This window comes from Myripristis murdjan, chromosome 13, assembly GCF_902150065.1.
Source record: "Myripristis murdjan chromosome 13, fMyrMur1.1, whole genome shotgun sequence".
Taxonomy (NCBI): Eukaryota; Metazoa; Chordata; class Actinopteri; order Holocentriformes; family Holocentridae; genus Myripristis; species Myripristis murdjan.
This window is the reverse complement of record NC_043992.1, coordinates 9046252-9058859: the sequence shown is the minus strand read 5'-3', so window position 1 is coordinate 9058859 and position 12608 is coordinate 9046252. Positions and strand designations below refer to the sequence as shown.

The following is a 12608-nucleotide window of genomic DNA, read 5'->3' as shown; positions in this document are numbered from 1 at the left end:
TACACATATATATAAATGGATATAAACAGAGGGTAAACTGAATTCCTATTAAAGGGCCTCCTTAAACCAGATTTCGTGTTGTTTCTTATTTGCGTGGCCACGGTAAGGAGCACATGCAGTATTCATGACTAAGGCTGATGCTTGTAAAAGCTACTCATCACTAACTCTGTGATATCCATACGGTGAGGGAGGATCTTCACCTCTCACTCATGGGACAGCACCGGTAACGTGACCCTGCCCTGTTTCCGCTAAAGAAACAGTTGCTAAGCTCCACAACAACATATTTCAGCACATCTCATATGTCATACACACACACACACACAAGCTGCTGAAGACACATCTTCACAGGGAAACACTGCTGGTAGGTAGCCATCTATTCTTATCGTCATGTTTTTATGTGGTATGCATTTCAAATTGCTGTTGTTTGAAATACGATCCAGCACTTTTTCTGTTTACAGGTAAACCTGTCTTATATATCTAATGCTCTGCCCCTATAGATCAGACAATAAGGGATTTTCTAGGTCTGTGGTGGTAGTTTTGGACTGACGGTGCTGATAACTGATTTAAATTGACCATTTTCATGCCATTTTTTAAAAACCCAAACATTCATTCTCGTTATGATGTAAAAGTCTTTGAATAAGCAGCTGGTCAAACGGTTTTCAACCAATATTTTTATTGAAACAGTTTTGGGTGAATTTGTACAATGCCACGTGCAATGCCATGATTTGCCCGACATTAGGAACACTGTTATCTTACAGTTTATTTAGTAGCATTAAAGGGACAGTTCACCCATTTTGAAAAAGTTAATATTTCACTCAAACTTTGTGTATTTAACCATTTGAGTGGATTAAGATGGCTATTTATAAGAATGTTAGCTGGGGGGAAGTCCACCTTAATGGCAGGAGGCTAACAGTAACAACAAGTAACAACATAACAACTAACTGAATATTTACCATTAAATGTGCTGGTCAACAAACTGTTGATATTATTGAGAGGCGGATGTGGAACATTTATTAAGAAAGAGTTTGCTCAACATCACTGAGTAACTTTGTGTGATCTTTTAATTGTGTATGTTTGGTAACTTTAATAGGTACCTAATGACACATTAGAGGAACCATCCTGAGATACCGGTGTACTGTGCGATGCACCGAGTTGATAATGCAGTGTGCCCTGTGCCAGTGAACCATGGATCATCGGCTCCTCCTGGCTGCACACTGCCTCAGATTCCTGTGCTCATGGCTGCCTCGGGCCAACCTCTGGGCTGCCCCCCTGGACTCGAGTACCTGACTCAGGTCGACCAGCTCCTCATCCATCAGAGCGCCAGCCTGGCTGAGATGGCGACCGATTGGGAGATGAACAACGTTTACGCAGTAAAGAACAGTTTGGGGCAGCAGGTGTTTGTCGCCACCGAGAAAAACAACATCCTGACCTTGCAGTGCTGTGGCCCCAGTCGGCCCTTCACGATTCACCTTCACAACAACCTAGGACAGGAAGTGTTGACCTTGAGACGCCCCCTGAAGTGCATGTTCTGCTGTTTCCCCTGCTGCCTTCAAGAGCTGGAGGTGCAAAACCCTCCTGGAAACCCTATAGGCTACGTGGTGCAGGACTGGCACCCTGTTCTGTTCAACTTCACTGTCCTGAATGAGAGGAGGGAGCCCCAGCTGAAGATCAAGGGACCGTGGTGTCTCTGCGAGTGCGTGTCCGATGTCGTCTTTCAGGTGACGTCCCTGGACGGGTCGGCTGTGCTGGGGCAGATCAGCAAACAATGGGCTGGGGTCCTGCAGGAATGCTTCACAGATGCAGATAACTTTGGAGTTACATTTCCAATGGATCTGGATGTGAAGGTGAAAGCGGTGATTCTAGGAGCCTGCTTCCTCATCGATTTCATGTTTTTTGAGAAAAACACACAGTAATTGTTCATACTCAGCTTCAAAAAAGAAACATGAAATGAAAGCAAGATTAAATAATTCACTCAAATGGTTATTCTAAAGATCATGGGTCAAGCGTAAGGCCTAGAGGCCAGATCAGGCCAATGGCACAATTACATCCAGCCCACAAGATACTTTTTTTCCTGTTCAGCTGTTTTCAACACAGGTGGGAGGTAGTTTTTATAATTACAAGTCAACCTGCCTATATTCTGATATTTGACTTTTTAAATACTTTGTCATATTTTGACAAAAATACTGGTTTAACATGAAAATATACATTTTATTTCTAGTTTATTTGTGTGCCAGTGATAGACATGTTATACTCATATATGACCAACTGTAGCTTTCTCTTCAGCAAAATATCAGTTATCAGGTTATTTTTGTTTCCATGTGATCAAACTATCAGTCATTTGAAGGAATTGAGGGTCGGCCTGCAGATACAACAAGTTATGTCAGAGAAAAAGATTGATGCAGTGAACTCTACGTCATTTTCCACACTGTAATGAGTTTGGTTTCAACAAATATGGGCTGTGTTTGGCCCTCATATTGATCGTTATTTTTTTAATACAGCCTCTTTAGTGACTGGATCACATCGCACTCCTTTCATGGCGATCGTGATTGTCACTTAATTTGAAAATCTGCAGACTTCTGTGGAGCCATTCCTGTTGTATGAAGGTGAATACTCTGGTAACCTATGGACGTTTTAGTGACTGAACCAACCCGTGGACAAATTTTACAATACAGGATGAGACAGTTTTCAACCAATATTTTGGATGAATTTGTACAATTCCAGATACAAGACATTAGGAATACTATCTTGCAGTTTATTCAGTGGCATTAAAGGGATAGTTTACTCATTTTACTCATTATTATGACCATTATTACTCATTGTTTAAGGTTAATGTATGTGTCTTCATGTTCGTAACCCCTGCTTCCTGACTGTCATAAATAATGATTCCTGTTATCTGGGTGCCCTACATAAGGCATTATAGAAACTAATTAAGCTCTTGATTATATTATTTGTGGTTTTGTTTTGTGTGGTAAAGCTGTTTTGTTGTGTGGGATGTCTCTAGTTTCAACAAGAAGAAACAACAAGAAAATCAGCAACAGCCTAGAAATCCTGCTGCTTGTTAACTGTGTTAAGCTGTCATATCTTCAGTCATCAAACGATGAGTGGCCTTTGATATATTATGATCAGAGTGTTTTGCAGTGTTATTGTAATGTTTGTTGTGTGTGTGGGTGAGTTTCAATGGGAGTTTCAATCAAGCTGCTGTCTGAAGTTGTTTTTTGTCACTGCACATCATGTGACATAAAGCTGTCGAACACACCCAGACACACAGGAAAGACAAAAACAAAAAAAAAAAAAAAACATGAGTAGTGGAAGCTATTCATGTACGACATATAGGATCACCACAGATGCAAAAGGAATTACAGAGCCGGGCAAAGGGTGGGTGAAATTCCAAGTAAAACTTATGAGACAAATTTATGGGAAAAAAACAAAAAAATTCTGTGATTTTAACTTTAATCTTGGAACTTGAGTTTTTTCCCCTTCAATGGCCCTAATACGCTGTCGTAGACCATGTCCAACTCAAGAAAAAATTCATCATACCAATACAAGGAGTATAGTCATCATATTTTAATTTCACAAAACACTGAAACAATCCTTCTGTCAGTCAAAAGCAGTGCATTGGGCAGCAGCATACTGAAGAGCCTAAAATCCAAACTGACCGACACATACATGATCAATAACTCAGCACATCTGATTACATCATTAGCCATTGTTTGCACAGGATCATGAGCAATTAAAATTCTCAAGACGGGAATTACTGCAAGATGGACAAACTGGAGCTCTCACAGCAAAGTCAGGCGTCCAAAGTAACGGATCACCATGGCATAATTACTTATAAAAACAGATCAAGCGGTGAGAAACAGTGAGTTCTATAAAGACTTCACTGATACAGGATGCAGGTCGTGGAGCTCCAGCGAGGGAGGGCTCTACAATAGGACAGAGGTCAAACTGACATCCCCTTCAATCTCCAGGATGTCAATCTGTTGGAGGTGGGTGTGACGGTGTCTGAACATATGAATCTGTTTCCCATTGACCACAACCCTGTAGGAATGAGCCTCACAGCAAATGGTCAGCTGAAAAGAGAAAGGAAACCAGTCACCCACTTTGATAAGCGACACGAGATTACATATTGTATTATATACCGTATTGTAGAAATGACTAATTCTACACTGGTTATGAATGAAACAAGACTTATTATCTAGTCATTTGGCAAAATAAAAGATATTTCTGGTTGATTATTAGAGATGCAATGCTCCAATAAGCCAGATGGTGGTGCTACAAACAAGTGAATACACATGATTCAGGTTTATAAATGGAGGCGACCTCCTCCACACAGTCCATTTTCACCCAAGTTTGTAAATGCATGCAGCTGGATGCACTCTACACCTTTGACAATGTTGTGTTGAGATCTATCGACCCAGCAAGCTGCAGCAACGATCATGACCTTGTATCTGAGTATTGATTAGTTTTGCTCATCGGTCAAATACTGATGAACACACAGTTACAAACCAAGTGTGATACACACTGTGTGAGGGAGACCACCACCAGAGTATCTTGCATTAGAGACAAAAATGAATGTGAAAAAAGTTGTACATCTATAATAGAGTATATAAGTGGTTTTTTTTTATATATAATTATCAGTGCATAGCTGCAGTCCATAGACATCAATTATTTAACAGAATGGGTTTGATATTTTGGTTTCAAAAACCCGTATCAGTGAAACTGCAACAGTTAAGGCCTTTGCACACCAAGTCCGTATTTTTTGTCCAAAACTGACACACAGTTAAAAATAAATATGACCTCACTTTTTTGTCGATCACGTTTACACAAGAACACCAACATTTTCATCTGTCATCAAAGTTTTCAGAACAGGTTCACTTCTCTGCGTTTTTTCACAAAAAGCTTAATAAATTGGTGGAACAATTTAACAAACTCTTCAGAAGGCGTAAACACTGTGTGGAGGAACCAGGCAAGGAGGCAGCTCCGCCATCACACACACGACTGGATCTGCTGGGAAACACTGATACCATCACCTCTGCAGAGAAGTGTGATAAACTGGCTGATCCAAGGACAGCTGCTGACCAGGATCTGCAGCGCTTTGAGGCCGTACCCTGAGGATCTGCAGATCCAGCTGAAAGACTGATCACCATAGAAACTGAAATGAACCCATTCAGTTTCTGTGGTGATCACCTAGTGCGCACTTCTCCCATGGCACAGTTTGGATTTGGCCTGTTAGCCTCCTCGCAGCTCTTGACACCCTCTCAAGATTGGATGTTTTCTTTGTGGTCTTGTATTGTGAATTTCACAACTAACAGAATAATAAAGCGCATCTGACTCAGTGTGCAAGGTTTCTGTGCGTAATGATTTTTATCGGATGACAGAATTAAAAAAACACATACGAAAAATTCAGGCTTGGTGTGCAGAGGCCTTTCTGACCAGGCCTGTAGTGGACAACAGCATCTCTTTGTGTCATGTATTTGTGATTTGTGTTTGTACCGTGAATGACTGTCCCCGATGGAAGGGCATTCCTCCACCGCGCTCCTCACCCCCCCACTGCCCTCCCAGCTTCGAGTTTCGCACCACAGTGTTCTCCGAGAAACGTGGATTGTAATGAAAAGCAATGCCAGAGTGAAAACTGAAATTCACATGGAACCTGAGAGACAACATAAACAAAAGCGTTAGTACAACATGACACCAGCCCTGATATTTCTCTCTTGAATTTATTCTTAACAGAAAACTGAACTTTGGTCGAGTGTTGGGTTATGTAGTTACCCGGACGTGATACAAGTTGTCACAGTGGTGAAATATAATGATACTGGGATAATTGGCTTTGTTTTGTGTTTGTATTTGTGTGCAAGAAGTGTTATTTTGAGAGCCGTTTTGTGAAGTGAATGGAGAGATCAAAATTCAGTATTGTAGATTAGCAGCCCAGGGGAGGACAGAGCAACTAATGAGGATGTTTCACCACCATGTGGACTAGACAAACCGACACTCTACTAAAATTCAGTTTGGTAGTTAGAGCCAAAATACTGAAGTGAATGACAAAAAAAACTATGTTTACTTTTCACTAGGACTGTTCATTCATATAGGTACAAAGTCCTCTGTCCTGAGCTGTGCACCTATCATGTAGTTTTACCATGTGTGCATAATTACACTAATAAAATGAATAGATAATTAAGCCAAACCTTGTGGCATTTGGACTAATCAGCCCCTGGATTGTGATGGTCCTGCCGGGTTGAAGTCCCCCACTGATGATCCCCTTGTAGGGAACAGCCTGTATGCAGACGGGACAGAAAAGGAATAATGCATCTCGAAACTAAAAGAGCAGTATCAAACAAAGGCATACTTAATTCCTCCTTTCAGTGGACTGCTGTCTAACGTTAGTGCAAAGACTAAACCACGTTCACACCAGACAGCTTACACGACTGATGAGTTCCGTCATGAGCCGTGTGATCACTGGGAGGAAGGAAGCTGCAGCTTGCACAAGGATCACGAGCGCCAGCTAAAATACTTTGGCCAGAAATGAATGCAGATAGGTGTTTCCTTACAGTCAGCTGATCTGTTTGAGTTAAACCTCAACAGGTGGACTCAGTGGGCTATAGTCCCCTTTCAGCACTGGATCCTATTTCGACTTAACACACAATTCCATGACAATTATTTGTTTGACCTGTTGCTGTTTTTATTCTAAGGTAAGGTAACTTTATTTATACCCGGAGGTAGATTTGGGTTGCAGCCAGTGAGCCAGTGAGAAGCCTGACGTTTAACTTAACCAATGAGATGAATGCTGCCTCTAAGATACTCACTGGCATTGCTGGTTGTGCTGGGAACGCTGGTTGCGCTGGGAACCCTGGTTGCGCTGGGAACCCTGGTTGTGCGGGGAACCCTGGCTGTGCAGGGAACCCTGGAAAAGAAGGGAACCCTGGCTGCGGGGGAAAGCCTGGATGTGCAGGAAATCCAGGCTGAGGAGACAATGAATGTTGTGGAGAGAACAAATGATGACAACAAACTGCTTCTGATCTCTTCTCATACTCAACCACATATCTACTGTGAATACTGTGAGATGAAAAAAATGTACAAATTATCAATAAAACCTTGTAACTTTGCTTTTAAAGCTGAACTAGGCAGTTTTGCATACTGGCTGCCATACATCATAGTGAGACAGCAAGATGTAATTATTTAAAAATTTATGACTACAATATGCATAAATAAATATCAATAAGGTGATGTCAGCAAACTGAATTTCTTGTTCTAAATGTTTGGCAGAGGTGGAGGTGGTGAAGACAAGATGCCGGCAAGTCCAACCGTCTTTTAATGAAGCGACTGCTAGCCTCTTTTAAAGGGATAGTTATCCTGCTTTGAAAAATTTGATATTATTTGACTTCCGCCCCCAGCCGTCATGTAGCACAGTAGTGGTGCTATCTTCCTCTTTTTTGTTACTGAGTGCTGGATACTGGCTGGATGCTCCAAATGCTAACTGTTAGCCTCTTGCAATTGATTTGGACTTCCCCCCAGCTAACAGTCTTAAAAACAGCCGCTTTGATCCATTCAAACAAGGTTTAACATCAATTTAGAAGTTTGCTTTCTGAAACAAAACTGCAAATATGACTACTGAGTGCACAATGAAGATAGTTTTGCTCAAATGGCTGTTTATAACCGTTTTTCCTGTTATCAACATCCAGAAAGATCTGTTAACTTCTGCACTTCCTGTATCACTCTGCACCAGAGGAGCAGCCACAGAGACAGAAGTAGATTATTTGAGTTTGCTGCCATCTGTTTTCCTCACTGAACACATGTTGGAGGACAAAAATACCAACTGTCTCCAAGTGCTCACAGAAAGCTGGCACGTAATGTTGTGTTTAGCTTCTTCTTCATCCGCTCCCCTCGAGAACACACCAACCTTTAAGGTAGGTATTAGTTTTACCTGTTTTTTTAAACAGACTATTTTCATGCCATTTCAGGCGGATGCTACACATCAACCAACTATAACCTTTGTTTGTTCACCACAATGGCAGGAGGCTAACAGTTATAGGACAAGTGAAATGATTTTTTTGTTTTGTTTTGTTTTCAAAATGGGTGAACTATCCCTTTTGAGATGCACTTTTAGATTCCACATCCTCATGTTTTGACAGTGCCATCCTGTTTCACTCTGTTAGAGTAAGGTGTCTTTATTTCTATTTATTAAACTTTAACTTAGTGGCTACGATGGAATACAGAGTCGACTCTGCATCAAGCCGCTTTTAAAACTTCACACACTGTAGATCAAATATGGCTGATGCCATTCTGTTTTTGTTTTTGTTTTGTTTTCCTGTACATGTGGACATCCTCCTCACCATAGCTGCGTTCTGGAAGGCGATGGAGAAAATCTCCACTTTGCCTGACACTGAGATTGTGTCCACCATGTTGTACGGGATCCGATGTCTGTAGTCCATGAAGTGGCCGCCATTGACGCTCAGCTAGGAGAGGAAACAGAAAACTGTTAAAGTGGACCTGGGTTCAGTGTCTCTGTAGCTTCAGTCACGTTCATTTGACAGTGAAACTGTCATTTCTGAATATCTCTGAATATCTCTACAGAGATATTCAAATCACAGGAAAGTTTCTCTTAATGATAGAAACTTTCATGCTTCACTGCTCTGTAACAGATAATAGCTTCTGTCATTGCAAGCGTAAAGCTTGTCTTCTGCAGTCCGGGTGATTCACAACATGGCAACCTGCTCTATGGAGATTAAAATAGCTCCTGCTAAAATTACCAAACAGTTTGAATTTTTGTTTCATGGGAGATGAACATTATTTAAAATATTTAAAGAAATATGTAGTGATATATTCTTCATATGGGAACTATATTCACGGTCTAAAAATCATTTAGTGATCCTTTACTTTTATATGAAAATAGGCTTACATTAAAAAACTATTTTCATCTATGAATTCAAGTTGATGATAATTAAAGCCTACAAAATTCAGTGACAATGAAAAGAAACACTGTGTGCTACTACCATATCCAGTGTAACAATAAATGGAAACCATCACTTATATGTGTGTGTAGATTGTTGATTTCCTATTTGTAATAAATCCCACCACAGATCATTACAATACTCAAATACAGTGCCAGTGTTATTAACAGTGGGGTTTGACCAATATGGGTTTTGAAAAGCCAATATTGATATTCTGGGATTGAAGCTACCAATTGCTGCTGTTTTGAGTGCCTATTCAATTTTAGCCATTTCACCACTTTGTGTAAAAATGTTCAAAACTCATGAAAATGTCACATTATAATCAATTCAGGCCACAGTGATAGCAAACTGCATCCTATTAGAGGTAGATACTGAATTAACAAGGTCCTATTTTTTAATAAAAAGGTCAATATGGTCCCTATGTTTCAGTTAAACCCTTAGCTACAGCAGTGCATTGTGAGGCTAACCTGGTAGGCATCAGGCTTGACTGTGATCATGAGGCTGAAGGTGGCGCCCACTGCAAATGGAGAGTTTTGCTTCCTCTCTTCAGATCCCCACTGACCATACTGGAGGGTGTTGGTGACCACAATACTGGGGTGACTTTCGTACCGCGGGTTAATGTGGAGAGCAATGTCACCGCCGGGCTTGGAGCCACACTGCAAGTTAATGTGGAACCTGCAGACAGACAGAGACAGAGTGAGAGACAGACAAAGAAAGAGACAGAGATAAGCAGTGGATGATCAGTTTCGGTGGTGTTTTGTTGGCATTTCATTTCCTGTGTGGAGTGGGGGGGGGTAGCTGAGAGAGACAGATAGAGAGACACATCATCGGCAAATCTACAAGTACAACTATTAGGATTATTAACTGAATGAAACAGCAGAGTTGAATGGTTACTTAATATTAAAAGGCATAGTTTACCCATTTTTGACAGATTTGATATTATTACACCAACCAGCATCAGTGTCTAGACTCTAGGCAAAAGGGATGGGTCAGAGATAAAATAAATAAATAAATAAATAAATAAATAAATAAAAACACTCAAAACTCAAAAATTCTGAGATTATAAAATCATAAATTTGCAAGAAAAAACTCAAATGCTGACATTAAAATCAGAAATTTGAGGGAAAAAAAACCTCAAATTTATGAGAAAAAAAATCAAAATTTGAAATTATTAAGCCACAAATTAACAAGAAAAAAACGATGTAACATAACTACTATAGGATTTAGTAACAATGAAATCCTGATGATTTTAGCCCAAAACCATAATATCATCAGCGTCATCATCCACACTTTGAAGAGACATTTACTTGGGCCTACTCAGAAGAAAAACAATATTTTTTCTTGTAAATTTGTTTTCTCTCGTGAAATTACCACTTTAAATCTTGTCCACTTCAACCCCTACCCCAAACACTCACACACACACACAACTGTATTCCTGTATTCCATTAATGTCCTTCCTTAATGGCAGCGATGCTGCCATTAATGGCAGCTATGCTGCTATGCTGCCAGCTATGCTGCCATTAAGGAAGGACATTAATGGCACATTAATGGCAGCATAGCCATTAATGTATTCCTTAATGGCAGCATAACTCACTCTTCTGCCATGACGGTGATGCGGTTTTGAATTCCTTGGAAAGCGAAAGTTGGAGAGAGGGGGGAAGTTAGGGGAAAAAACACGTCGTATCACCAATGGCTGGACATGGTGAACATGGAAATTTTGAGCCTTATCTCTGGTACAAAGTCCAAACCAGAGCATCCGGTGTAACAACAAGCCTTTGAACCCCGGGACAGGGCACCTTTACAGTTCCCATGTCCTGCTCCCTAAAACAGGGCCCACATTTGCAGATTTAATGTCAATACACAAACAGATACCAGCAGTATACTGCCAACACTACACATGAGACGATGACACATTAGTGCCAGTGATGTCTAGGATTACAACAGTGCAGCTGGGAAAATTTCTCAGGAATTCATTAGAACCACATAAAACTGCACCACACGTCCACCCCCACTCTTACACAGGCACTTGGATCTAACTTTCATTTCCTGTAACCGGAAGGAGGAAAAAAAAAAGTAAATAATAAAAAAGAAACAGTCCAAAGAGCAGGCTGACCTGTCCACTCCAGGCTGCACACGGCCAGTGATGGTGATGATCTTCCCCTCCTGCAGCCCACCTTGGATGGAGCCGGTGAAAGGCACCACCTAGGACAGACAAGTGTCCGTGTTAGAAACTTGTCCAGCAGCTCCCACCCACACACACACACACACACACACACACACACACACACACAACACACACACACACACACACACACACAGTCTCACATCCTCCATACTGTTGCGCAAAGCCCAAGTCACAAAAATGGCAAGTTTAAGTCTTCCACCATCTCCAAATAGGCTATATCTGCTGCGACTTCTTGTGAATTAAATACTAACATTAATTATTTATAGTGCGATTTGGTGTGTAAGATGCATGCCGGATAAAAGAATTGATTCTTATTAGGCTTTCATTTGCAGATCTAAAGTATTGCTCTAATAGGTATAGAGCTATTCCAACAAGAAATGCAGGATTAAGATGCTAGATTTTTTAAATGTAGATCAGCCACTGTGCATTTTCTCTCCTGTCCTAGTCGAGAGGAGGCAGCCCCGTGCTAACCCTGACCCCCAGCCTAATACTGTTATTTATTCACAGACGTCCATCATTTATTTTTGCAAAAGGGACGAGGTGGAAAACAAAATGTGAAGCAGCTTACCGGGTTGTGGTAAGGTGTCTGCTGATAGAAAGACATTCTTCCAAATCCGAGCCTGGGGGTTTCGGAGCTGCGGGAACTTTTCCTGTGCTCTTCTGCCGTAAAAGCGCGGAGATTACTACATAATACGCTTTTATTACTCAGATAGGTTTCGATTTCCACTGGTAGGCGGTGTTTAAATTGCCTTACGCGACCATTTGAACCAAGTTAATTTATCTTCAAATCGAAGATGAACCTTTTCCTGCTCCTTCAGTCCCAGCAGAGTCTTGCTTGCACAGCTGCATTAAGCTGTTAAAAAGGGTCAGACATGATTCTGTGCAAAAGAAGAGCTGAAATCAGACATTTTATCACGCAAGACGCACGCGCGCGCGCGCGCGCACACACACACACACACACACACACACACACACACACACACACACACAGCATCTGTCTTGACTTAGCAGTATTGAACTAGTTAACCAACCCTACACTGCCAACTGTCCTAGATACATCATAATGTGTTCCAGCTGCACTGAATGCATTCTGGACTGTTGGACTGATACTGGAGACTGAAAAGTCAATGGGGAGATTGGGGTAACATTTGATGACTTTGCTGCAAAATGAGTGTATTTGTTTCAAATATATATTCAACAATATACCTTTGATTGTTGTGTACCCATAGAAATCAACACAAGTTATCTAATTATCATGGTTTTAGAATGATGACCCATCAAAAAAAAAGAAAAAAGAAAAAAAGAAAAAAGTGGTCCTCTGGCACAACCTACCCCAAGGCAGGGGTAAAATGAGCTCTCTAGGGGTAAGCAGTGCAGTTTTGAGATAATTTTGAGTGATATTAATACCATCAATTTACCAAAAGTGAAAACTGGCACTTTAAAGTAAAGCATCCTGTCTGTTGAAGGCAGTGGCTCTC

At 40.9% G+C, this 12608-nt stretch overlaps 1 protein-coding gene and 1 pseudogene across 2 annotated transcripts; one reads left to right on the top strand and one right to left on the bottom strand.

Annotated features, from left to right (window-relative positions):
• The first annotated feature begins 1142 nt into the window (after positions 1-1142).
• On the top strand, positions 1143-1913 carry LOC115370484 (phospholipid scramblase 1 pseudogene; annotated as a pseudogene).
• A 1645-nt stretch (positions 1914-3558) lies between these two features.
• On the bottom strand, positions 3559-11987 carry LOC115370798 (galectin-9-like). 2 transcript variants are annotated; one of them, XM_030067976.1, is made up of 8 exons: positions 11699-11987; positions 11059-11147; positions 9413-9620; positions 8328-8450; positions 6801-6902; positions 6183-6271; positions 5494-5650; positions 3559-4070 (listed from the first exon to the last, which is right to left on the bottom strand). In XM_030067976.1, the coding sequence occupies exons 1-8, from the start codon at positions 11732-11734 to the stop codon at positions 3924-3926; spliced, it is 951 nt and encodes a 316-aa protein (XP_029923836.1). In that variant the 5' UTR covers positions 11735-11987; the 3' UTR covers positions 3559-3923. The 2 variants fall into 2 exon arrangements, with proteins under 2 accessions (XP_029923836.1, XP_029923835.1); XM_030067975.1 differs by having other exon boundaries at positions 3561-4070; positions 6801-6956; positions 11699-11980.
• Positions 11988-12608: the final 621 nt, after the last annotated feature.